The sequence below is a fragment of the Aphelocoma coerulescens genome, chromosome 2 (assembly GCF_041296385.1).
Source record: "Aphelocoma coerulescens isolate FSJ_1873_10779 chromosome 2, UR_Acoe_1.0, whole genome shotgun sequence".
Lineage (NCBI taxonomy): Eukaryota > Metazoa > Chordata > Aves > Passeriformes > Corvidae > Aphelocoma > Aphelocoma coerulescens.
The window spans coordinates 105161218-105187382 of record NC_091015.1 but is presented as its reverse complement, the minus strand read 5'-3'; the positions used below and the strand labels follow the sequence as shown (position 1 = coordinate 105187382).

The 26165-nt window shown below is 39.8% G+C and overlaps 2 protein-coding genes across 3 annotated transcripts in view; one reads left to right on the top strand and one right to left on the bottom strand.

Moving 5' to 3' along the window:
- Nucleotides 1-10273, top strand: part of STX17 (syntaxin 17) — a 28885-nt gene extending 18612 nt beyond the window's left edge. For both annotated transcript variants that reach the window (XM_069004276.1, XM_069004275.1), the window contains exons 5-8: nucleotides 4845-4963; nucleotides 5047-5097; nucleotides 6662-6748; nucleotides 7434-10273. In XM_069004276.1, coding sequence (XP_068860377.1) covers nucleotides 4845-4963; nucleotides 5047-5097; nucleotides 6662-6748; nucleotides 7434-7673 — 497 coding nt within the window. In that variant the 3' untranslated portion in view covers nucleotides 7674-10273. The remainder of the gene's footprint in view (nucleotides 1-4844; nucleotides 4964-5046; nucleotides 5098-6661; nucleotides 6749-7433) is intronic.
- Nucleotides 10274-12460: 2187 nt separating this feature from the next.
- The window catches only part of ERP44 (endoplasmic reticulum protein 44), a 47686-nt gene continuing 33981 nt past the window's right edge, over nucleotides 12461-26165 (bottom strand). The window contains exons 7-12 of the mRNA XM_069004274.1: nucleotides 24027-24084; nucleotides 22602-22718; nucleotides 18839-18950; nucleotides 18231-18372; nucleotides 15155-15257; nucleotides 12461-13046 (exon numbers count right to left, since the gene is read on the bottom strand). Coding sequence (XP_068860375.1) covers nucleotides 12945-13046; nucleotides 15155-15257; nucleotides 18231-18372; nucleotides 18839-18950; nucleotides 22602-22718; nucleotides 24027-24084 — 634 coding nt within the window. The 3' untranslated portion in view covers nucleotides 12461-12944. The remainder of the gene's footprint in view (nucleotides 13047-15154; nucleotides 15258-18230; nucleotides 18373-18838; nucleotides 18951-22601; nucleotides 22719-24026; nucleotides 24085-26165) is intronic.

Here is a 26165-nt window from a genome sequence, read left to right as displayed (position 1 = left end):
ATAGGAAGCAGAATACTTACATTCATGTTTCAAGATAGCTTGGCTTCTTTTCCCCTCCCCTGCAAAACACTTGATCATGTGCAAGTAATCATTTTGGCCATTTTCACTGAACTAGTGAAGAAATACCAAGAAGATTTTTATATGACAGTGTAATGCAGCATTGCTGAAATATATGGAAAAGAGGAGAAAGTCTCTAGGTAAAGAAAAACATCTCTTCCTGTAACATTTTAACTTGGTAACTGACAAGAAAGAAGAAAAGACTATAAATCCATTTAAATAAATGTTTTGAAAACACACAATGACATGCTAGAAATCTGACATGTTTGCTGGTCTTCCCTCCTTTCTGTATAAAATGTCTTTCAATCCTTGTTCTACCATTCTGTCTTCAGGAGAAGTCTGTATTACGCCCTGGTGCTGGCTAGTGCTCTCTCCTAATGACTTGTAAGAAAGTTGGTTACATCAGGATTAAACCCTTCCACATATCAGTAGCAGTATTACTTAAAATTATTTGAGCATTTCATGTGTCTTAAAATCTAAAGAGCATTCTTAGTCAGTGGCACTGTAGAAGAACCTGCTGTCAGATTTGTTTTTATGACCCTTCTTGTTGCTGCATGCAGAACTACAAGAACTCTTTCAAGGGTGATTAACAAGCCAGTGACCCTCGTGGTTGAGCAGGGAGAGAAGTAGATTTGATGATTGGGCTTGCTTTCAAGAATGTCATGTGCAGTAGTATCAGAAAACCTTGTGAACATCAAAATATATCAAATACAGAGTCATAGAACCGTTTGGGTTAGAAGATCTAGATGATCATCCAGATCCTGCCATGGACAGGGACACCTCCAACAGACCAGGCTGCTCAGGGCCCCATCCAACCTGGCCTTGAACTGTTCCAGGGATGCAGGGCATCCACAACTTCTCTGGGCAACCTGTGCCAGTCCCTCACCACCCCCACTGTAAAAAACCTCTCTCTTCTTCCAAGGCCAACAGAAAAGACTGAATTAGCTTCTGACATACAAATCTTGACCTCTTCAACACCTTCAGCATGTTGTAGTTGGTTGTTCAGTAGTTTGTCCTAACATCTTTGTGGATTTCAAACTCTCTTGCAGTCCTCTGGGACCACCTTACTGAAGTTCTTAAAAATACGCTTGAAACTTCAGAGGCTGTTTCTTAAAAATGCTCTGGAGTGAATTTCGTCAAACCCTCGGTCCCTAAATAGGCCTAGCTCATCTAAATATTTTTGACCTCTTCTCTTTGTTTCTGCCTCTCTCTCTTTTTCTTTCTTATTTAAGGTAATTGCATCAGATACCTTTTTTATCTGGCAATGCCCTTACACTTCTTTGGTCTCCCTCTAACTTCAAAAACATTCACAGAAACTTCCTTGCTACCATTTATTCCCCTTGGTAGTTGCAACATATTTATGTCCCGGTCTTCTGATATTAACTTTCTGTGTTTATATTTTTCTTTGTACTCATATTGTGTGTCAAATTCTTGACATCCAGGGCATTGAAGAGCTCTTGCTGAAGCCATAAACATCCTTCTTTGCATCAGGATAATTTGGTGTCATCTTCAGTGCAGCCTGTTTTTTAGTGTCTGCTAGCAATTCTGCAGTCCACTTCTTCCACATAATTTCTATTAATTTTACCCAATTAGTTGACATCTCTTTTGTGGGGAGCTCATTGTCTTCAATATTTAGTGATTCCCTTCATATATATTAGCCATTACTTTCAGTCTCTTTGTGAGCTCTTCTCTGTTTGGATCAGAACTAAATTTAAGATATCTTTTCTCTTGGTGACTTTCTGCAGTTGTTCTCAGTACATTCCAGTATTCCATTGGAAAGGCCTTGTCCTGGCTTACTGCTTTTCTTTTTTACATAATTACACAATTACATAGGTGGCACATGGCAACTAAAGTTTAATTTCAAAGAACAGGATTGCTTCTGAAATCAAGGTGGAATACCTTTGAAGTATGGAGGACATTGAGTATAACAGCACTTCAGAAGGACAATAAATTGATCAGAAAGATGGGGATGAGAAGAACAGAAAAAATATTGCTGGAATGACAGGCATCTGCAAGTCTGCTCAGGAATGTGGAAATAATTCACCCCATTTAAAGTGAAACAGACAGACAGGCAGACAACTAAATACAATTAAACAGATTTTTTTTTTTAAGTTTGCCTTCCTGTGCAAGCAGCCCTGTTGAATTGCTAACCCAGACACAGTATATTGCCTATTCTTTTGTGCTTAGAGGCTGCAGTCCTGAAAGCAAATCTTGGCTGTTGATCTTAATCAAAGGAGGTTCAATACGTGCCTGTTCTTTGAAGCATGTTGCTTCCCATCTGGTAGAGAAGGAAGGAGTTTACAAATTCAAATCTCCCATTTAGAAAGCATGTCAGTGATATGATACAGTCCCTTCCCCCATTCACCATCCTCAACTGAGGGCTAATAGAAATGGAATTTAATTGCATATTAAACAAATATTAACAAAAGGTGAGACTCCACTCTTAAAATTACTAAAATCTTTTAAGCAACGTATTCAATCTTCCACAGCATTAGATTTTTATCTCGCGTGTAATGAGGTGTAAAGCTCCTCTGTGAAATCTGCAGAGATGTTTTGTATTATTGTATTTCTGTGGAGATGCTGTATAAATGAACTGGTGGAGTCACTTCCATTCTCAATTCTATTAAAATTGGTTAGACTTGATAAAAAGTGAAGTAGTGAATATAAATTTCTTACTCATACTTTGAGCCCGAATGTGACCACCCTTTTTCTTCTTTACCTTAGTTTTTTTAAGTGAATAATGAATTTTCATGAGGAATTTTTTCTCACTGATTTTTAGTTATTAAAAAATGATAATATGTAAACCTAATTACAGTTTTAATTTCTCTTGAATGTGTGTCATGCAAAACTTTGGTATCATTTATACACTTTCAAGGATATGCTTTTCTGCAGTAGGTTGGCATTGATTGTTAGGAACAGACCAGAGCAAGGTCTTGGGAGGAGGCAGTTTTACTTAGTGAGGTTTTTATTTTGCTTTTGAATTATGAATATTTTAATTTTAACCAACTTAGCATGCATGTGGCTGATTAGGGAAGAGTACACCTTTCTAGGCAGAAGAAACTTGATTTTGAAATAGGATCGTGTAGGATTAAAATGAAATAAAATCCTCAAAACCAGTGATAAATGTCAGAGTATGTGACAGAACAGTTTTCTCAAAAAATGCACACATTTGGATATATAATTAATTATATTAAAAAGGGGAAAGCAGTGTTTTAGAACTGAGTATACAACATTAATTAATCTGAGGTTATAAATCAAAGATATGTTCTGGAAGAACAGGTGATGATTGTAGAACATGAAGTGCCTTCCATGTCTGGATTCTTAAAGGAAAAGGGGTAGAAATAATTAGAAAGAAAAACAAGCCCAAATTAAGCCCCCAAATTGCTTATTGCATTTGTGTTATTCTGCTTACTTAGTAATTATGTCTAAATATCAACTTCATTGATGTTAGACTTTTACTGAGCTGAGAGTAGGAAAATTGGGTCCTTAATCTATTTTGAAATATTGGGATAAAAATGTTGAGAAATGGACAAATGTTATGAAAATGTATCATTTTTATTTTATTTTAAATTAATTCCATGAATAAGCATGCACTGTTACTGATTTTTTTTATGAATATGATTATATTTATTTGTTTTCCATTGGTCATATCTGTTGTTGTAACAGTTATATAATATTATTATCATACCTTGGCACAATCATTGTTTGAAAAGATTTTCATACAATATTTACACTTTAATATTGTTAGACATACCTAACCAGCCTTCCCCAAAATAAAGCTTTCTCTTGGGACTGCCTTCCCAAGGAAGGAAACACCAGTGTCCTACTGAAGGAATGATCTCCCTTCAGAAATTGAAGTTGTTTGTATTGAGATGATCTTTGCACTGTGTTTACATACACATTCTCCAGTCTGCCTTTCAGACTCCCAAGCTCTCCCTCAATCCTTGTATTGACAAGCCAAACTTTTTTGTTCTTTTTCTTCATTGCCGCTCAATTTGTTGTCCACAATTACACGCATGGCCATGACATCCACAGTGGCTCCGCAGTGGGCTCTGACTGGAGGAGGTGTGTGTGAGTCTCTCCGTTGTATCTGCTCTCCCCAGTGCCACCTCAGTGTCTGTCATTCCCCATTTTTAACACCATACTTTGTCCTAACATATTCTCCATTAGTCCAGGTAATTTAGGGAGAAACATACTGGAGAATATCTCCTGTGCAGCACTGAGCTGCAAATGTCTGCCATCCTCACAGTACCATTTACCCAACTGATCCAGCATGCAATGCTGGGCGCCACATTACTTGGGTTTCACTGCTTTTGCTTTGAAAGCTGTTTTCTCCAGCTTCTTTTAGTTCCCAGTGGCTGAAAATCAAACCACTAGCATGATAATCAGTCATAAAATGAATAACTGTGTTCAGTTTTGGGAGCACAGTGTTTTTGTGTCATACATAAATGAAAAGGTTTTGTCCCAAGCTCAGTTTTCTTAGCCTGGTCAATCCAAAAGGAATTAAATGATCTTGAATTCAGGAGTATAATTTAGTATGATTTCAGTACTGGTTGTGAAAATGTGCTGATAGAATTGAATCTATTTCTTTGTCAATAACATCCTTTTAAGAAACTGTGTAGTGCTGTAAGACTTCTCCCTATGTGATCATTTTTGGGGTTGTTGCTTGGCTTGAATTAGGTTAAGTATCAGGTTACCCTTGAGAGCCTTTAAGAGTGAGAAAGCCTGCATACCACTTGCATCCTGGTTCATTGCATTTATTTATAAACATCATGTTTCCCATTCAGAAACTTTATATAACTCGGAAATGAAGGATGGCTCCCAGAGTTTAATCCAGATCTACTCCCGCCTTCCGGAAATACCTCAGGAAGAAAATGCAGCCGAGTCCTGGGAAAGTTTAGAAGGGGTATGTTGGAACTCCCTCCCTGCCATGTTGGTGCTCCTGGTTTTAGCAACTATCACAAAATAACATTTGTTTTTTATTTGCAGGACTTGATTGAGCTCAGCCAGTTGGTGACTGAGTTTTCTCTCTTAGTCTGTGTAAGTATTAATTCTGCATTCTGTCCTACAGAGTGTCCTACAAAAACAGGGTGATGGGTAACTCCTAGGTGGAGACAAAAAAAGCTGAGGATGTGTCTCTCCTGTGATTTGGGCTCTGCCAAGGTGACACTTTGCAGAGGCAGCAGTCTCCTCTTTCAGCATTAGTGCTGGGAGTTGCTCCCAAGTTTTTGTCGCTGGAGCACCTTTGATGTTCCAACCAGTGCACATGGCCATGAGCTGAACCTTAGCAGAAGCTCTACAGTGTTGACTGCAGACTTCTACCCAGGTCCTATTCATTTCTACAATTTCTAATTGTAATGGTGGTGACAGCTTTCACTGCACAGGGAGTGTGTTTGGCAGGTACCTTTTCTCACTTAATCAGGAGTGCTAGAAAAATCCTCACCTTTATCATGCCCTTTCTCTGCTCTCACAGCACTGCCAAAATGTTGGTTCCCAATGTTTAGTTCTTCCCGTGCCACAGGCAATTTAAATGCACAATTCTCATCTCCTAGGAGTGTTCCTTAATCTCCTCGCTGTTGGGTTAGTAGGGATAAATAACCTAGCTTTTGTGCTTTCTGCTGCGTATGTGCTACTTCATCTGTACAAAAAAAACAAAGAAAGAACCATTAGACTGGAGGGGAACTGGAAAAATGCCCATTCACTATTCTGAAGGTTAAAGGAAGAGGTCCTGTTCCCAGGACTTCCTGGATTTTGCACTTGAACATCATTAGATGCAATAGCATGCGTCTAAGGTGGGTGGACTGCATAGTAGATGAACACCAGAGCTGGCATACTCAGCAGTTTCTGAATTAGAAAGAGGCAGAAAGTTCAGAATGCCTTTTATTTTAAGCTGAACATCAGCCATCTCATTATTTTATGACATAAAATAGCCTGCGTACTGCTGAGATTAAAATAAGAACAAACAAACCCACAGACCCCTTTATCTTCTGCTTCAGTGTTCCCTGGGAGAGACTGCAGGGGAATCTGACTGATTGCATTGGGAGAAAGGATCGAATGTTTTTGTAAAATCAAACAGTAAAATACAGAGCAACATCAAGTATTTTTTCAGTGCTGTCACTATTTCTGAAGTCATTGTTCTATAATGTCATAATTAAACACTTCTGCTAAGATTTCTTGATGTGTCTTTGTATGTTGGAGTTGGTAATGATCTTATAAATGCCCTTTATAGAATTTTTTTTTTTTCGGAATGTGAGACTCAGCAGGGAACAAAACAGGCTAGTTTAGATTATTTTTCCTTTTGGAATGTGAATTCCTCTATCCATCGAAAAGATTTGGAAATCCTGTGTTTTGAGTTGTTTTCTCTAACTGCAGCAAGACATTGTCTAATATCCACCCCATATTATTACTTAATAGTTTAGATTTTTTCAAAGTAAGTCTGTAGTTTCAGCAGAGTTCATCAGATGCTAATCATGGAACACCACTAAGGCTGCCGGGTGCAGATGAAAGCTGCTGTGGGGCCCTGATTACAGGCATTAAAATGGTGTGTATTGGCTCACTGCTGCTTCCCAGCAGGTTACCTCACTCATAATTCCATTGCATCTAGTCCCAGCAGGAGAAGATTGACAGGATTGAAGACCATGTCAACTGTGCTGCTGTGAATGTTGAAGAGGGAACCAAAAACTTGGGAAAGGTAGGGATGTGCTCCTGCTGGTGAATCAATGGTGGTCTGCCTCCCAGCCACCCTCTGTATTAACCCCATTGATCTGCCGTCTTTAATGCTGAGGGAACCAGCAATTAAGGAAATAAGGAAAAAATGACCCACAGGTAGCGGGGAAAAAAAAAATCAATCTCTCTTGTAATTTTCTATCACATCCAGGCTGCTAGAAAGTACAATTATTTAATTTGAGGGGGCCTTTTTAAACACTGTTCTGGTGGTTACTTTGGTTTATCTGCAAAGACAAGTGCAGTCAGTGACTGGCTCACAAGAATCACATAAACATTAAACAAGAGGCTGATGATAACCCGTCATTTCTATTCTGTTCCATGTCAGTTACTAAACAAACCCCAAAGCTGGAGTCAGGCCCATCACTGAAAAAAGTCTGAGCATTTTCTCAGTTTCTGATTTGATTTAATGGTGGCAACAAGGTAACACCCAGTGTACACAGCAGCCAGCACCACGTGAAAGGACCTGGTTCACAACTGCATACACAAGCTGATTTTGAATTGATTTTAGCATGTTCTGCCATACTTTTTAAAAAATACTAATTTGTAAAGTTTATTTATCACTGAGCTATCAAGTCACTGCCAAGAGCAGTGAGGGGAAAATGCACATCGCCACAGGCAAGTATTCTAACTATTTTTTTTTTCCTTTACAGGCTGCAAAATACAAGCTGGCAGCTCTGCCTGTGGCAGGTGCAGTCATTGGTGGAGTGGTGGGGGGTCCTATTGGTCTCCTTGCAGGCTTCAAAGTAGCAGGAATTGCAGCTGCACTTGGTGGTGGGATTTTGGGCTTCACAGGTGGAAAATTGATACAAAGAAAAAAACAAAAAATGATTGAGCAGGTCTCTTCCAGCTGTCCAGAGCTTTCTCACCAAAGTGCCAAAAAATCCAGCTGAAGTATAGATTCATTATGGCCAGGAACAACAGTGCAGTAGCTGAGCTAATGACAGACTTGCAGCCTTACACTTTACATACAAGGCTGAGATGTGTGAATTTTGATGACAGTTCTGTTCCTTGGGAGGGCTGAAACAGTCGTGTCAGAATTTCTCTTTTCAGACATGGTGACATCAGTCCTTTGAAAATTATATGGATAACTTTTAATTACATAATTCTTAGGTAAGCTATATTCACAGCTGTAATGATGGGTGACAGGTGCTTCATGCCAAATTTGCACAAAGTGTCTTGCAGACAATGCAAAGAGATACTTGGAAAATCCGAGTCCTTTCCCATGAATGCCATGAGAAGCTGGAGCTTTTACTGTGGTGCTCCAAAGAAACGGAAATAAATGCCATCAATCTTTCAGGGTCATAGTATTTTAAATTTACTTTCATTTATCTGGATTCCCAAACTCTTCCTGCAATTCCCCAGGATATGACTTACGCCTGTTCAATAATGCACAGAGAAGACGCAGGGGCTGTCATAAGAAAAGGTGAGAGTGTTGGGTGAGCAAAGTGGAAAAAAGTTATGTATGTATCACATCTGCCTCCATCAGCCATATCAGATCAGCACTGGCAGTAGCTTCTCCTCTTTCTAGGCACCTTTTTTTTATTTGTAAACTCCTCACCTTACTCAAAGTGTAGTTATGAATTAAACAGTCTAAGCAGCAACCCTGCAGCACTGCTACAGGAGGATAATTTTCCATAGCTGTTCAGCTCCTTGCCTTGTCCTGAGAACACCATACAGAATTGAAGAGCCAAGCTCTGGCATCCTGAACCCGAAGCCTCACATTGCTGAAGCAGCACTTAGTGCAAGATGTTGCCCATGCTTCACCTGAAGCCCAGAGTGCCCTGGTGGGAGAGCTTGAACAGCTTCCCTGGAAGGCAGTGCTGCAGCCAGGCCCACTTCCTCCACAGGCTGTTGTCCCTCAGGGGTGGTGTGAGACCCCAGGTCAGCAGAGAAGCAGCGAGGCCTCTTCATGGTGCAGGGCGAGCTGGCAGCCCCAGAGGCTGGGATGGGGTCAGAAATATCAACCTGATACAACTTAACAGTGCAGACCACCCTTGTTTGGGCAGCTGTACTCTTGCATTACTCTCCAGTACCAAAACGTCTGTTTCCACCCACACTGCAGAGTAGCTGCTCAGCCTCTTCAAAATTTTGGGATATGCTGTGGAGCCTGTATGGGGTGAGATGTTGGCAGTGCTTTTGCTCATTTTTTATAGTGGACACCTGTTATCTTACCCTCCTTAAGAAGCCTTTTGCTTCTGGAGCTTCCATTGTTAACACTTCTGTATTTAACGTGTTGCTATTGTCATATAATTGTACAATTACCCTGTAAGCTACTGTTCAGCACATGGTCCTACCTCCACCCTTTCAGGACTCTTCCCACACTACTGCTGCTACTGTTTGGGGAACAGATACTGAGGTTGGGAAGCCGCCTTTTAAAGTTTTTAGCTTGGTCGATTCATCCTGAGCTCTGCTTGAGTCGTTTTATTAGGCACACACTGAAGTCAGTGTTGAGATAAGGCTCCCTAGCAGGGAACACTGTCCAGGGAAGTGTACTATAGAAAGAGCTCCCTTTCAATAGGCAGTACTTTGATATCATCGCTGGAAATCACTGTCTGCTAATGACAGATGATGGGATTTTGTGCCTAGAGACATTGTAAGCAACTGTTAGTTACAGCACAAATAACTTCTTCAGAGCAGTTCTTCCTTATTACTTTTAAAATACTGAAATTGCTATCAACCGGAGCATTATGTCTATTTTAAGTAGGTCTGAGATTCAGGGAAACAATGTGTGCAAGAATAGTTTTCACAAGTAATTGCAAACATTGTCAAAACTGCATCTGTTGAAGCCTTGGTGCCTGCACTGGTAAAATCAGCTGGAGTGCAAAACATGACCTTAGTAATTCAGCTCATTTGCTCCTGACAGGCAAAAAGCCCTTTCCTTTCAGTGCATCTACTTTGGATGTAAACACAGTTAATGAGCTTGTAACAACTTCATAGTAAGGATGTTCATTCCTTTGATATTTATTTTCTACATTTAAAGGAAGACACAAAAGAAAAAAGTGTTCTTAATCAGAAACTGTGGTTGATCCTTTGTATGATTTTCAAATGTGCTCTCTGCTTTCCTGCTGTATGCTGTGAAACCTTGTGCATTTAAATGACAACAACCACATCGGTGATGTTGCGGACTCCATCCTCTCCCCCCAAGCTGTAATAATGCCAGGACAATCTAAATTCATAAGACTGTATTCTTGCCCCAGCTTATACAAATTCAGCTTGGTGTGCTACACTCATTTTATGAAATGCCTGCCACAAAAACTATTCTTCCCCCATGCGTCTTTGCAGAAGCAATTTTAAATCATTGTGTACACACTAGACGTGGGAGACTGTTATTTAAGCTATGATGTTTTAAAATAGGTGGGTTATTTACATATGTGAAGAAACATCAGCGTCTGAGTAACCAAACTAGCAATTAAATTGCTAGGCATGTTACTCAGAAGAATTGTAAGATATAAATAATTATTTCAGACCAAATAAAAGTTTTTGCCTACGAGACTGGTTGGATCATTTACTGAGAACGTCAGGGTTTATTTCCTTCCAGCATCTAAAAGATTATTCCCTCCCAGATTTGATGTTATTAAAATAATTGCTCTACCAACATTTAAGAATTGTGTAATGAGTTCCCAAACACATACTTCAGCTATCGAAATATTTACATTGGCTGAAATGAATACAGGTTCCTAAAATGTCACATGCATCCAGTACACACGTGGTAGCTCAGAAATGGACTCAAGTTCAAGTGAAAACAGTTTGGAATGGTTTTGTTCCCTAAGGGGATAACACTAATATTTTTGACAACTTCTCCTGGAAAAGCTGTGAGAAGTGTTAAAGGGAGTGGGAAGCTGAGCACCAAAGGGTTAAAACCACAGATGCAGATGAGCAGAGTGGAAGGTCACAACTTGAAACACAGCTTGGATTTTGATGAGCACTTGGCTCTCCAGGCAAATTCTCTGTATCACCAGGTAAAAGCTCAAGTGCCCCTCAGCAGCAGGATGGGCAAACATAGCTCAGCTTTAGCTGTTCAACCTTCTGCCTGCAAAGAGAAAAGGCACTTGAGCACCTGGTACAGCCGGGTCAGTGGTCATCAAGAACCCAGGAGAATCAGGTGCAACTCCAGTGAATTCACTGAATGTTGAAATTACTTGAGCACGTAACTGTCATAAAACTCTTACATCTAACTGTCAACCTTATGCTGGGATGCCAAAGCTCTGGGAACAAGTCCTTACCCTCAAAAGCAAACTTGGATTAAGGAATGGCAGAGGAGGTTCATCTCTCTCACTTTCTAGCTGAAAGCACCAGCCACTGGACTGCTGGGTGGATGATGAGCATCGTTCTTCAGAAAGAAGTTTAGACATCTTCCACCAAACAGCGGTTATAAATCCCATTCCTCCAAGAATCCCAAGGAAAAATAGGAACCTCAGAGGAGTAAGGTAAGTACTTGCAGGGACCATGTAGGAATTGACTAAAATTTCAGGTGCCAGAACTCCTCCAGAAGTTGAGTAGCACCACCTGCAGATAACAAGTATCAGCCTTAATCGATTCCAGCTGGAAGGCAGTATGACTCAGCTGCCAAAAATTTGATTTGTGATGAGCTGGAGAATGGGACAGGAGAAGACCTGGCTTTCACGCATTTTATGTGCACTCCAAAATGCAGATTCACAAAACCAACAAAAAAGTACAGCTGTAAACAAAGCTTTGCACTACTCTTTCAGCTCCCAACGCAGCAGCTGCTTAGGCAGCTGTAGCTTAGTGTAGGTACCAGCAACTCTGCCCTCAGAAATACTCCCTAGAAATCTGCTGTGCCTGGTGCTGCAGGGGCTTGAGTCAGGAGCCTGTCCTGGGATCAACTTTTGCCACAGCTGCACAGGACCAGGGAAGCCTTCTGTCAATAACTGAGCCAGTGGCATTGAGCTGGGAGGCAGAAAGGTCCTGAGCAGTGACTGCACAGGTTGGGGCACTTTCTTAAGTAAACCTGAACCCAGTGTTCCACCTGTCCAGAGAACACACTTGCTTCCACGGACACTGAACCCTGGGGCCCAAGTCACAGACCTACAGTCTGTGCAGTAAGTGCACTGTACAAATCCAGTACTAATTCATCTCCAGCAGTGCAGCACAAATCAAGAGATATTCTCCCATCTAACAGTTGCCATATGTTCACCTCATGCAGCAGCTCGAAGGCTCATTGAGAAAAGCCTATATTCTGGTGTCATGCAGAACAGAAAGCCCACAAGGAAAGTGGTAATTCCTTCTTCAGTGCAGAATTCAAAAACTACACAATAAATAAGGCACAAGCCAGGCAAAGACAGTAACAGAAAAGCTGCAGTGGTTGGTTGAACAGTGTCTGCCAGGAAGACAGGGACGCAGAAGGAAAAATAAAACCAAAAAAACCCCGAGACTAATGGTAACATACATATGGATATAAATTCAGGACTGACAAACTCAGATACCAGTCTAGTCCTAGTTTTCTCTTTTTTTAGGTTTTTAACATTCTTTTCTTTTACCACAACCATGTGGGCAGCGTAAAAATCTTAGTTCTGGGAAATCGGAGCAGGTCAGTACCACCCCTTGATTCCAAATACAGCCATTATCATCAGAACTTTTCCTCTCCTTACTTGCTGTTTTAATATTCAGGATTGTTTAACTGCTTAGACATCTACAGCCAGTAAAGCACCACACGAGATTCTGTAAAACTTTAATTTATTCCCCTCCCAAGTATCCAGAATAGAAGACCCTCTTAAGTTGGAGAAAAATGTGACAAAGAAATAGATTACCAGGAAAGCTGTTCACAGAAGAAGAAAAAGCACATACTACCAAGGTTACACAGAAACAACCCAAAAGTCCTATTTAATGGGATAGTGCAAGTTAACAGCATGTCTCTGGCAAGGATACCTTCATTTGGATTATAAAAGTTTTACAGAGTTAGATCAAGAGTCTGGATGGGTCTCTGATATTTTACTATAGCATTAAGAATGTACTGTTTGAAAGATGCTGTACAGAATGACCCACCAAACAAATGTATTTACAAGCCTGGGGAGAAAAAAATTATTTTTCAGTTTATTCAAAATAAAAATACACATAGAATTATGAAAATATAGGTTTACTATTTCCACCACACAGAAGTCAATGCTGCTGTCTGAAAGGCTTGCAAGATTATTTCAAGTTTTTTAAAGTTCATCTTTTTCCCTCAATAAGGTGTACCTATGTTCACTGGGTGCCAGTTTCTGGAATGAGCTCTCTGGTGGGCTACTTGCTAAATCCTGAATTGGCTGAAAAACAGAACAAAGAGTAAAGCTGTTAGACTAATCATCATTTATCTCCATGAAATGAATTTCTAGCATTATGGGAGTGCACAAATGTCCAGCATTCTCACAAATTGAGTTTGGGGTTTTATTGGAAGGCGTGTTGTGAGTCCCAAGTAGGTGGAACACACACAACACACACACATTAATTAAGCCTCCGTTAAGGATCTTCCTTTTGTTGTAACATCTCAAAGGTAACGGCCATCACATGAGTTTCGGTGCAAGTCACACAGAAGCATTTCAGATGTACCCCACTCTGTATTTGCTTGAATCTACCACTTGCTTTGGGGGTATTCTAGTTTTATGTGTATGTGTTTTATGAGAGACCAGGGCAAAAGTGACATCACTGCAAAAGTATTTTAGAATTACTTTTCTACGGAAACTAAAAGAAAACACCCCATACAAAACCACATGGAATTCAAGGGGCATAGGTGACCCACGACAGCAGCCTCCAGTTTAGTTAAGGCCAGTATTTATTTCCATTGCATGCACATCTTCCACAAGATGGCAGGATGCCATAGAGAGATGGGAACATAAACATCCCAGGTTTTATGTGCATTTCTCAAGGCAGAAATGAGGCAAGAGCAAGCCTGCAACTTTGGGTCCTGGGCCTGGGCCTGTGCCCAGACCGGCAGGCAGCAGGATCCAGGGACTCCACAGGCTTCCTCCTTCCCTTGCCAAGCCTCCTCCTCAGGGCAAGTGCCTGGCCTATGCCTCAGTCTCCGGCCCTTATTTCTGCCCCTCCTGATGACCTGAATTCTGGTTGCTCAATGAATTTCTGAGAAACACAGGGAACTCCTAGTCAAATGAATTACTGCTGAGACAATTCAGCCCACGTGTTTTCAGAGCCAGTCATGACAACATTGAAAAGCAGTCATTCTCCTGGCCAAGGCAAGCCCTCCAGGGCTTTCACACTTTTAAATCTTTTGAGCAGGGCAACAGGAGGCTGTACTCAATCGACTTAGAGCAGTGCCATCCTTACCACATCCCACAAATGAGCAGGAAAAGGAGCCTGTAGTTATAGCTTCTGTCCCTCAGACATGGAATGGCTCAAGGCTCCCCAACACAAGGGCAACCAGGGCTCCTCTGGGACCGAAGTGGCCCTTTAAGCCGTAGACAGCACAATGTCTAACTTGAAAGAAGTGTTTAAAAACGGTTTTCTTTGGAGGGTGCCCAAAGGTAGTGAAAATGTTCCCTGACAGTTACATTTGCACTTTTCAGTGGGACCCCAAGCCTGTGAGCTGAGTGATGTATCAAGAAGATACAAGGCTGATCAAGACCCCATTGGAAGACTGGGATGAGCAGAGGGAATTGGTGCTGGTCATATCCTTTCTTTTCTGACACTGAGGTGCTTCTGACTTTTGTCTGGAGAAGGATCTAGTAGTTGTGTTCCTGAAGAGATCCCAGAAGTGACTTCCAGGCATGTAATTACACAACATGACAACCTTTGAGCAGAACCATGAGGAAATCAAACTGACAAGTGCAGCCTGTGAGCACTGCTAATGCTGTTTGTCAACCACATTAGCGAAAGCAATAAGGCCTACTACTGCTTACCCATCCTTTCTTGATGCTCTAATAATTTGCTTTCTGCTTGCATTGCTAAATATATAAAACATTCAATCAATTGTTCTTTCCCCTTAGAAGCACCCTCTAGTAGAGTGTTGTATGGGAAATAATGCAGCTATGATGGATTTTCAGCTTTTGCACTGAAGTCACAGGAGAACCCAAGAGCAGCTCTATGAAGTCACAAGTCATCCAGCCCAAGATCTCCTGTTTCAGTGGAGAAAATAAATATTTTTATACTCTTCCCTTATTCAAGGCAAATAGGTACCATACTTCCCCTAATGCTCACCCTGCCTTTATCCAAAGAAGGTTGAGGAGCCAATCTAAAGTGGCAATGTTATGCTTCTGTTAACAGATTTTCAAAAGACAGAAGTTAAAAGTACAAACATATTAGAAGGTACAGCTCTGACAAGGAGTAATAAAAAGGTAATAATAATAATAACAACAACAATAATAATAACAATAGTAATAATAATAAACAGCCAAAAGAAATGTCTTTGTTGTAACCTTACCTGACCAGGTGCTACATCAGTTGGATCAGGGCCATGATGAAACTCTCTATGCAATTTTCCAGAATGCAAGTCTAGTACAAATTGCTTCAGTTTACCTGGAACTCTGGAACAAATTGAACAGAAACATCCACATGTTTATTACAAGTCCAGTCCAAACACAGGAGATTTAAAGTGCACTGCTTAGAGTAGCCAACTTCTGTTTATCTAGCACACTATGCCTACTTTTAGGTGATTAATAGAGGACAGGAAGCCACATGGTTTGCTAAGATATCCCACCAGGTTCTTTTTCTTTCCACTGTCTCTTGAGAACACAGCAAGTATTTCATCTTTTCAATAACTCCCACAGAGCTGTACCAGCCAATAACTTCATTGTGAACTCCCTTCAGCTCCCCACTAACTGTAATGTAAGAGGGAACAGCAGGTTCCAAATGCACAGTTTACAGATACAAATGACACTTGGGGAGCAGTATTGACAAAACATCTTTGAAAGGCTCTCTACTGCCTCAGCAACTGCACACACACCACAGATAAGCACTAAGAGGATATCAATGTAAATCTAATCTGAGATCATCTACTGTCACCCACAGCAAACGTGCTAAACAACAGCATCCAGTTTTATTTGTGAAATGTCAAATTGACTAAAAATCTCGAAGTGAAGAGTTAATCTAGTAAGTATTAAAGATGAGATAAAAAACTATAGTGTGAGCACTGTGCATGAAATCTAAAGGTAATGTATTAATGGAGACAGATTTCATCAAACTAATTATTACATTTAGGAAAGAGGAAGAAAGTGTGGTCAAACAAACTATCAGCAATATTTCAGATCATCAGAAAACTCTGGATAAAATGCAGCAAATATTGAACGGGGTGTCATTACAGCAGTGTCTGTAACCAATCAGTATTACAGTGGTTAATACTTTAAGGGGCCTCTTCCCATCCCAGATGAGATCATGAATTAGTACCAATGGAGAGAAGGGGGTTCATTCCAGCCTGGTTATAGGGACAGCAGACTTACTGCTCCCTGTTTTTCCTGGTGCTCTTGCCCTGTTCTAGGTCAGGCACATTGCTGGAGACATTCTCCTCTCCTAATGCAGCAAGGGCACCTGGTGCCTGCAGCCTCGTGTAGCTCAGCCTGTTCTCTCTGAGAAGCTGCAACCCAGCAGTGGGGCACTCCCTGCTATCATTTCCAGCCTGGAACAGCAGGATGAATAGGGCCAGGTAGCCAAAGGATGAGGATAAAAGAGTGAGTGACGGTCTCACTTGCCTGCCAAGTGCCTATTCTCCAAAAAAGACAATGAATTCCCTAAAGAGAGAGAGGAAATCTTTTAGTGGGCAAGCTCGGAAAGTGCCATATCCAAACCCTATTGGCTGGTGGCAGCACTGAGGTTACAAGAGACAGCCCCGGGGCCAGTTTGTAAAAGAGTCCAGAAGGTTACTAAAGTGGTAGATGAAAGTCTCAGAATTAAGAGTTTACCTATTATTACAAAATAAAACCACCACACAAAGTGACCCAAGAAACAACAAAAACAACCAAACCAAACATCCAAACCACATACACACACAAAACATTACCACCCCAGGAGCTCCAAACTCTTCTTGTTCCCAAACTGTGTTTTGCTATTTCTATATATCAGCTCAACCTCCTAGAGGAAGGTTGAGTAATTATTTATCATTAGGCAACTGTCTACAATCCTGACATCTCTCTTTCAGCTTCATTTGTAAGTGACAACTGGTACACATCAAGCAAGTAGCTCTCATTATTCTGACAGTGTTTCACAGAAACAGAACATGTAAGAAACATAACATGCAAGTCTAAACTAAACATCTCTACTACCTCTATACGAGATGTTAATTTGTTTTAGGGCTGTTTAAAAAGTGACAATAAAAAGAGTGGTTTTAAAATGCAACTATCCTGCTATTTTTTTTCTGGGGTGTGCAATGAATACAATCTTCCAAAGAAACAGGAACACAGGGAGAAAAATAGTCACTATCAAGAATTTCAACATACATAGCTTCAGATATTTGAAAAGCACTATTCAAGATACATCAAACAGAGACAACATTTTATAAATAAGCCTGTGGAGAATTACAGAAAGAAGCTAAGTTTGAACTCTCCTCCCAAATGTCAACATCTCAGATAGAAAAATGTCTCCTGGCATAGCAAAATCAGACATGATATTACATTCACATTGCACGCTAAGTCCGAGCTTTGAATCCTTGGTTTTGACAAAAATGCAATACCCAGCCTAGACATCTGACCAGGAGTTAGCAGGCCGTGTATGTGCAGCTGCTTCCTTTGAGACAGAAACTGGAGTTTACCACCCAGCCAGAAGACAGAGAGCTTGTCTCAGGCTGAAAGCCCCTGAAGAGAACATTTACACATTCCTCGACTGATCCATGGAAGACAGAACATCTGCTTCCTAGGCAGTGCACTGTAAAGAGTCAGGCTGAGGTAATGAGGGTTACCACGGCAGTATTTCACCTAAGCACCCTGGTACTTTGCTGGCATGTATTTTATCCAGATAAACATGCCTGTGATTGGCCATTTTCCAAGTTGCACGTGGAAAATTTCACAAACCCACACAACTATTTCTTTGCCAGCTTTCTAGGTGTAGACTAATGTAGGAGGGCTAGAATTGCACTGCAGGAAAAACCAAACCAGCGGGCTGGGCATTCCTACATGCTGCATTTTACAGTAATCCCTGAAAAACACAGTACTTCACATTCCATGTAGTATTTTTAATCTTTTAAAGTTGAGATATCTAGATCACTACTAAAAAACACCATGCCAGGCTCCAAATGCCTAACTATGATGGAAAATAGCAAAACTTTGAAAGAAAAGAAGAGCAGCATCTAAGAACTTCAAACAAGATTCTTTTCTTTCATAAAGTAATACAGCTCCATTTAAACAGTGAATTCATACCAGCTCATCCTGCTTTAAGGCTCTGACACTAAATCCTACAGAGGCAGCCTTACCTATCCCAGATTTACTCATCTTCCTACCACAGTACTGATTCAAGTATGAGCATTTTCATTTGTCATTCTCAAATTAAAATGCACCAAGAAAAATACTTACGACAAGTCACTGAAGTCTGGAAAGACATACATGTGCCTGAAGCTATCAATGGCAATGACAGGGCAGTCTGCTGGAGTCTTCTGAATGTGGAGGAGTGGATGTCTGAATTTGTCACAGTCAGCATGGAGGAAGTTTATTGTACCTTAACATTGTGAACAGACAAAAATCCATGTTAGGGTTTTTTTATTAGTATCATCTTGAAACCCACTTGAAACCACTTTCGTCAGTATTACGAAGGTGGAGATACTAGATAGATACAACATACAAAACCTGAAAATAGGTCTAAATAAATACCACCACCAAAATAATAGATTTTCTTAAAGTGGTTTTTTTTCCATATTACAAACTGAAGCTTTGTTCAATGCCCTCTCAAAACACATTAAATCATTTAGACAAGAAGGATTTCTGAAAGTTACTTACTAATAAATTGTGCATCTATTTTAATAATTTCCAGAGGAGTTGGTCCTCACTGTCAAAAATGCATAAAGCCCTCCAGTCTCAAGAGCTTTAAACCTACAAATTCTGTTTAGCCTTTGCTTCCACTCCACTGAGTTGTCTGAAAAAAATTATACCAGTAAAACCAAGAAGTAGTGGGAAATATTACAAACCTTTTTCACCTATTAACTGCCGTGCAACCTCCTGTTGGAATTTCTCTAAACTCTCCAAGTCATCTTTCATGTGGAAAAGTATGAGAAAAGGAAGGCCTTCTTCTGTCAGTTCCTGCACAGGAAACAAAGGACAAACTCATTTCTTCCATATCTTAAGGGCACCAAAGTAAGCAATTCCAACAATTTTCAAATTTAATGAGATCTCTACTTTAAAACTAGACAAAAGAACAAGACTAAAGATGTTAACTGCTGACCCTTCCTCTGAGATAGATGAGTGATACAGTTAACCATGTTTGCCCTTCCTCTTATCATATACAACGGATAAAGGATGAGATCAGGGCATTATCAGCATTTTGGGAAGGGATACACTTGCACTGGAATACTTGGTCAGAAGAAATAACCTGATTCTGAGGAAACAGAGCAACCACAATAAGGCCTGAGCACCATGATGTTAAATGCTATGAAAGGCTGAGGGTGTATTCTAGACCCAATTCTAGCTTATTCACATAGCAAATTGGTGTTTTCTTAGCATAACACAACAAGTATCTTTGAATAACTCTATCCCCTCCCCACCAAAAAAGAAAAAAGCAGAAGCTAATGACACAGCCAGACCAGTTATAATCAAGTACTGCTCTTCTGCCAGTAACTATGTCCTGATTGGTCATCCCTTGTTGGACAGGCAAACTTTAGTTCCTCATATGAATGCATTCTTGCAACCCCAATGCCTTTTAAAGATCTCTGCCCAGGGACAGATAAATACAGGATTGCCTTGGATAATTTATTCAGGATTTTTCTTTCACTCAAACAACGTGCATTTGCTTGCTCCAGAAGTGATTTTTGTCAGCTCAACTCCCTACAGCCTGATGGAACAAGCAATAATTTATCATCTAAGAAATACCTACAGTTGTCTATCTTTCATTTGCACAACTGGTATAACAAGCAAATGCTGCTATTGCTTTGATTCTAGCCTACATCAGCATAAAAACTGTGCTTTTTGAGAAAGATAGCAGTAGCTTGTTCTGCTACCAAATAGAAGCGTTTCTTCAGGTATCTTCAATTTGCAGTAAGTTGAAGGAAAGACTTTCCCTATCAGTAGGCAGCCAGGGTACATGAAATGGCTCCTGTTCTCCCTTCAACAAAGTCCATCAGGTAAGTTGAAAATTACCTGACCTGGACTTGGTCTTTTAAAGTGAAGATTGCAAAGATCCTCAAAACTTCTGTGCTTTTGAAATCCAAGCTTTCCAATCCATCCCTAAAACAACAACTAATCATATTTGCTCATTCTCATATTTACACACACAAATTCAGCTGGGTCTCAGCCTCCTCTCCTACTACAGGATGGGAAAAAGTCTGTTTTGTACCACTACAATTATGGCTCCGTTTCCCCACCCACTTCAGCAGGTACATTTCCAGAGGGAGAGCTCCTAAAGAGAGCTTGGTGTTCTGGCTCTAAGGTCTTGCTTGCAGGCAGCTAAAATGGCAACCTCAGCAAGTTACATTCACAAGATCAATTCATCTCCAAACAGGCTGTAAGAACAGCTGGTGTGAACCTTGCTGATTTTAGCCCTTCTATAAAGTACCTCCCTTTGTTTCCTTTGCTATTCCAGCTTTCATATCATGTCTCACTGACCTGGCAGGACAAGTGGAAGCTCCCTCAAAAGCTATTGTGTTGTTTGGCATTAAGAATATCAAAAGACTTTCCCTTAGATCTCAGCTCCCCACGTCACTTCTGTGTGCCTTTGAGAAACTTCTTACTGGTTGAAAACCTCACAGTTCAGCACCACCATTACACCACAAAGGTTCATGGCATTCAATTAACAGAGAACTACACAGCCTGATTACAGGGTAAACAGGGATTTCTTCTGGATGGTATCCTGATCCCAACAGTCTTTGCCTGTCAAGCACAGGAACTGTCTCGAATGGGCAGTCTCCTGGAGCAGGGGACTTTGCTTCAGAGTTCAATTTACTGTGTGTTTAAGGTGTATTCCAGTGCCATAAACACAGCTTAACAGTCACAGCACTTCATGTTTTTATCCTGTAATATTGTGCAGTATGCACAATAGGAGCCCATTTAAATAACTACACAATTTCAGCATGCAGAAATATCTCAATTTTGGCATGTTTAAATTTGTTTGGGTACCAGCAACACTGAAATTTTTAAAAAACTTTGCCAAGCAAAAAGTCCCATTGTGCAATTGTGACTATCTGCCTAAGCAAACAGGAATCAAGGGTTAAAGGAACAACCAGAGAAACCACAACAAAATGTGGTACAAGCTGACAGTGATGAAACTTGGCTTCTAAGGCTCAGAATCCAGTTTCACCACAAGAAAAGTAGACTGAAAATCTACCACACACTTCTAAAGATGTTAACATGTGGCATCTTTTACATACTGAGTTGCAAATGAAGAATTAAGATTTGTTAACTATCAGAACTTTCCAATAAAAGGTGGCGGGATTGATGAGAAAACAGCCAACAAAAATGGCTTAAGTCAAACCACCCTGTCCCTTGCTCTGCCATGAAACCTGAAGTGCTGCATGTGCCTAGAACAGCGGTGTTAGATGCACTGCAGATTCTGCATAAAAATAATTAAGTGTGCAAACTGTGAATGGAGCACATGACTGATTCTCTGGTTTCTCATCCAGTATTGACAACATACTGTAATTTGTGACAAACCTTGGCAGATTTTCTAGCAGATTCTGTGCCTATGCACAAATACTCATTTTGAGATGCTACCTACTTGATAATTTTCTAAGGACTTTTTTCCTGTTATTTTACAAAAAACAAAAGAAAATATGGAGTTGGAAATGGACAAAAGAAGACTAAGTTACAAAAAAAACCCCAAAAATGCATTGAAAGAAATAATGATAATGAGAAGAAAGAGATGTTTAAAAGCAAACTCCCAAATTCCACCTGACAAATTACAGCCAAAGGAAGAAAAGCATGGGAAACAACACATGAAACTAAAAAGATTAAGGTACCAGTGCTTTAACACAGATTGAAAATAAAAAGCCCACATAGTTTTCATTACTATTCCCAGAAGATGGCCAGTTCCATGGTTGGACACCATTTAATGTTCTTATTTATTAGGTAATGCTTTGGAAGTGGTTAATACAGTAATATTTTTCTACCAGTAACATTAACATCAATGGGAGGGAGCTGGGGATGTTTAGCCTGTGGAAAAGGAGGCTCAGGGGAGACCTTATCACTCTCTACAACTGCCTGAAAGGAAACTGTAGCCAGGTGGGGGGTCAGCCTCTTCTCCCAGGTAACAAGTGACAGGAGAAGAGGAAATGGCCTCAAGTTGCACCAGGGGAAGTTTAGATTGGATATTGGGAAAAACTTCTTCACTGAAAGGGTTGTGAAGCACTGGAACAGGCTGCTCAGGGAAGTGGTAGAATCACCATCCCTGGAAGAGCTCAAAAAAACATGTGGATGTGGCACCTGGAGCCATGGTTTAGTGCTGAGCACAGTGGTGCTGGGTTAGCTGCTGGACTCAATGATCTTAGAGGTCTTTTCCAACCGTGACGGTTCTGTAATTATAACTTCTTCCTTTGGTAGCATATGAAACTACTACACATCTGCCTCCAGTGAATTTCAAGAGTAACCAAAAAGCTCCTAAAGAACGAAAAGACATTATCTGACAGCCATTTTCTGCCTAAAACAAAACACACTAAGTTCTTTGATGTGGATTAGGAACCTTGAAAGAGACATTTTGGTTTTGAGAAAGAAACCCAAATGTAGAATAGTAGAAAAAATTCTTACCTCCCCATTTTCAAATGTGATTTCTCTAACTAGTGGTACACATTTATCTTGTGTCCATGCATAAATCAAATCAAAATTGGTTAGTGAGCCTAAATACACCATATCTGGAGCATTTTCCTGTTGAAAAGAAAAATACAGTAGGATGAGAAACAGTAAAAATAATATTGCTACCTACAAAGATTACCTACTCAACATAAAATAACAATATTCATATAAATATTTAAAACAAATCTTATACCAGTATTCAACCTTGTGCATGCACAATTTCTATTAATATGTGATAAAAGTACAAATGGAAAATAAGTATTACATATGCAGTCAACTCCATTTTTTAAGACAACTTACAAAGAATGGGAGATACTTTGTTTCTAAATTAAGGATGCTTCAAGTAAAGGCTATTTAGATTTCTGCTAGGCTGAGAAATAATATCTCCAGACCTAAACTAAATGCAGATAGTGAGCTGCTTCATGCTGATAGTTACAAAGACTCATCAAAACCTCTCCTAATGTCCTACAGGACTTGAAACTGGTATTTTACATTTGGTTTGCCAAAGAGATATGAATAAATAATAATTTTCCTTTATTTGCTAGTAGTTTTAACTTGTAATTCAGTGCTAGCATCCTTTAATTTAATTACAATTTTGGTTAACATGAAGTGAAGCATGACTTCGCAAACTGTGGCCATGATTAAGCACACCTTAATTCAGAAATGCCATATAAATTAGGTAACCTAATAAATTCTGTTGCTGGAAAAAAATAGAAATGCTTTGAAACTCCCTTCCCCCTCAGGTCTATTTGCATCTATTTCCTCTTTAGTAAGCAGCTCTTTTCATACAGTAAATTTGAGAAAGGGAATGATTTTTAGATAGTATGTCTCTATAGTGCAATTCTTGCAGATTTTCTTCTGTACTGAATTTTTCCTCCAGTAAAACTATGTTTATGAGAGTTTGTTAACCCAGTTAATTAAAAAAAAAAAAACCTAAGAGAAGAGCTCTTAACCCTTGTGGACTAAGGCACACAAGACAGTCAAGAAATAGTCAGAAAAATACACAGTAATTGTCACTTGTTTTGAAAAACATGAAAGTGTACCAGCTTCACAGATTTTTAAGAGTTCTGTAGAACACACAGTATCTATACACATAATGTGTTGACTGTGTTTCTCAGAAAAAAAAAAGATTAATTTTTTTGGACATGGACATTTCAAATGATAGGTTTAGGTTATGTGCATTAACTGGTAACATGTGAGACATCTTTTTTAATGACTCAGAAACACTAATTTCTGTGATCCTATTTCTCACACTATTTAGTGATGCAATAAAACTAAGTTTTGAGATGCAGTAACATACTGAATGATCTGAATACAGTCTCCATTTGTTTGCATTCACATGTAATCACAAAAATCAAAATAAAATACAGTTACACTTACCCCTGGTGGCTTGTAGATTACATTGTCTCCGCTAAATCTCTCTGCTTTTGAAATAGCCCTACAACAAACCAACGAGTAAGCATGTCTTGGTACAGACAAATGAAATAACTGAGATACCAAAATTCATATTTTAATTTGCTATCCTTTCTTTACTTCTTTTTCTTTTTTTCCCCTTCACAATTCGAGAATTAAAATCCTTAATTTTTAAAGTAAACTGTAAAGTGACTCCATAGAAACTTGGCCTGCCTGGATAACAGGGCATTAAGGGAGTCAGGAAGATGCATCCCTTAGATCAGAAGTCTGGACTAAAGGCATCAAAAGTGCCAAATGATAAATGCCAGGACAATTTTGGGTAAGAGACCATCCCAGAACTAAAAAAAAAAAAATCTTAAGGAAGCAAAAGAGAAATGTGGATTCTTGTTTGCATTTACTCTTCCTGTTCCACTGTTTACACTAAGAATTTACATCTTATCTACCCTCATAAAGAAGGCCTTTGAGGTGTTCTATAGGCACAAGCAGTGAGAAAATGGATGGCAAGTGAGCCCCCACTGTCCATTTTACCCTCAGAACAGGTCTAGAGAGAACACACAGCTCGGAGTTTCTGGCCACTGATGATACAGCAGGCGTGTACCTCTAAGACATACAGTTCCTCCTTGCTATTCAGCTTACTACCTCACCTTAGTAAGTTCCCTTGCCTTTAGAATATTTTACCCCAAATCACAGCAAAGTACCCTGAAAGCTGCGAGTTTGTACCCCAAAATTATCATCTCTTATTCAAGCAAGTTGGAACCAGTATGCATCCAATGGAGGAGACAGAAAAAAAAGAGAAGTCAAATTATCTAAATTTACCTCACTGCAAGATGAACTACATCTTCCAGGGGTCTGAACAACTTAGAGTGCCAAGAAAAATACAGACATCATAAGGCTTAACTCAAAGTACCTATGTTTTATTGATTTCTTTTGATCCAATTATCATTTTCTTATCACATACAAAAGGTGCCTTGCAGAGCATGTTACACAACCAGCATTTGCATCAGTTTAGAGATGTGTATTTTAAAATGCATTTTTGTGTTCCCAGCATGACTCTCCCCATAATGTGAAATGAGGCTTCCTAGTGACAATATCACTGAGGTAAACCACCTGCATCCCAAATAAGCCTTCATGGAATAAGAAAGTGAAGCCATAGAAGCCACCTGCCCAATCACTGCTTGCTAAGATGATGATAATCTATAATGAAATATATGCTCTAGGGTAACCCTGTGGTAGAACCCAAAATGTCCTTTTCTGTGTTCTTCCACTCCAGTAGCTGCAGCTATGACTGAGTTTTTTTTCAGATAACGCAAATAAAGTGGGGACATGATGTGAAAACCCCAAATGCCTGAAGATACACCTTTTAAAAACAACTACTAAAATGGAAACACTTCAGTTTGCAATTTGTCTTTTTTTGAAGCAGCAATGTACAAGGTGAATCTCTGGAAAGCACACAACCCCTCCACCCTCCCCTGCCATATTTATTTGCTAATGTAAAATTAAAACAGTTCCTAGATTTACCACTTTCTTCCATTAATTACTTACAGTTCATTGTAGCCTTTTAAGATAAAAGTAGTTTTGGCTTCTTTTTCCCTGTTGAACATTCTCTTCCATGTTCAAAAACATTTCAGATTCATTCCTCTCTACTTTTAAAATCTACCTCTAACAATGTTTTCATCACATTCTTCATCTATCTCCTCCTGCTTACAAGTCTTCTTTCATTAATCCTGTTCTGCAGTCACTTCAGATCTTAATGGAACTGTAAGGACTAGTTGATTTAAGAATATTTTTAAGCATCAAGATCATCTGCAACTAAGTACTATTAACAGAGTTTTAAAATAAGCTCTTACGACTACCTAGAGCCAGAGTAATTTTGGCATAACAGGACAGTTCTGCCTTGACAGAAGTTAGTCAAGCAACTATTTTTCTCCTGTCAAATTGATTGTTTTATTTTAGCTTAAGAGGAATTTGAACATGACCACTCATGTAACCTCCCCAAACCATGTAGCTGTTGAACTCTGTGCATAGCAAAACCAAAAGTCCCTTCCAGGGGCTGTTAGGATGCTCAGTCAGAAGAGTTCAACTGATCAATGCCAGCTCCCATGAAGA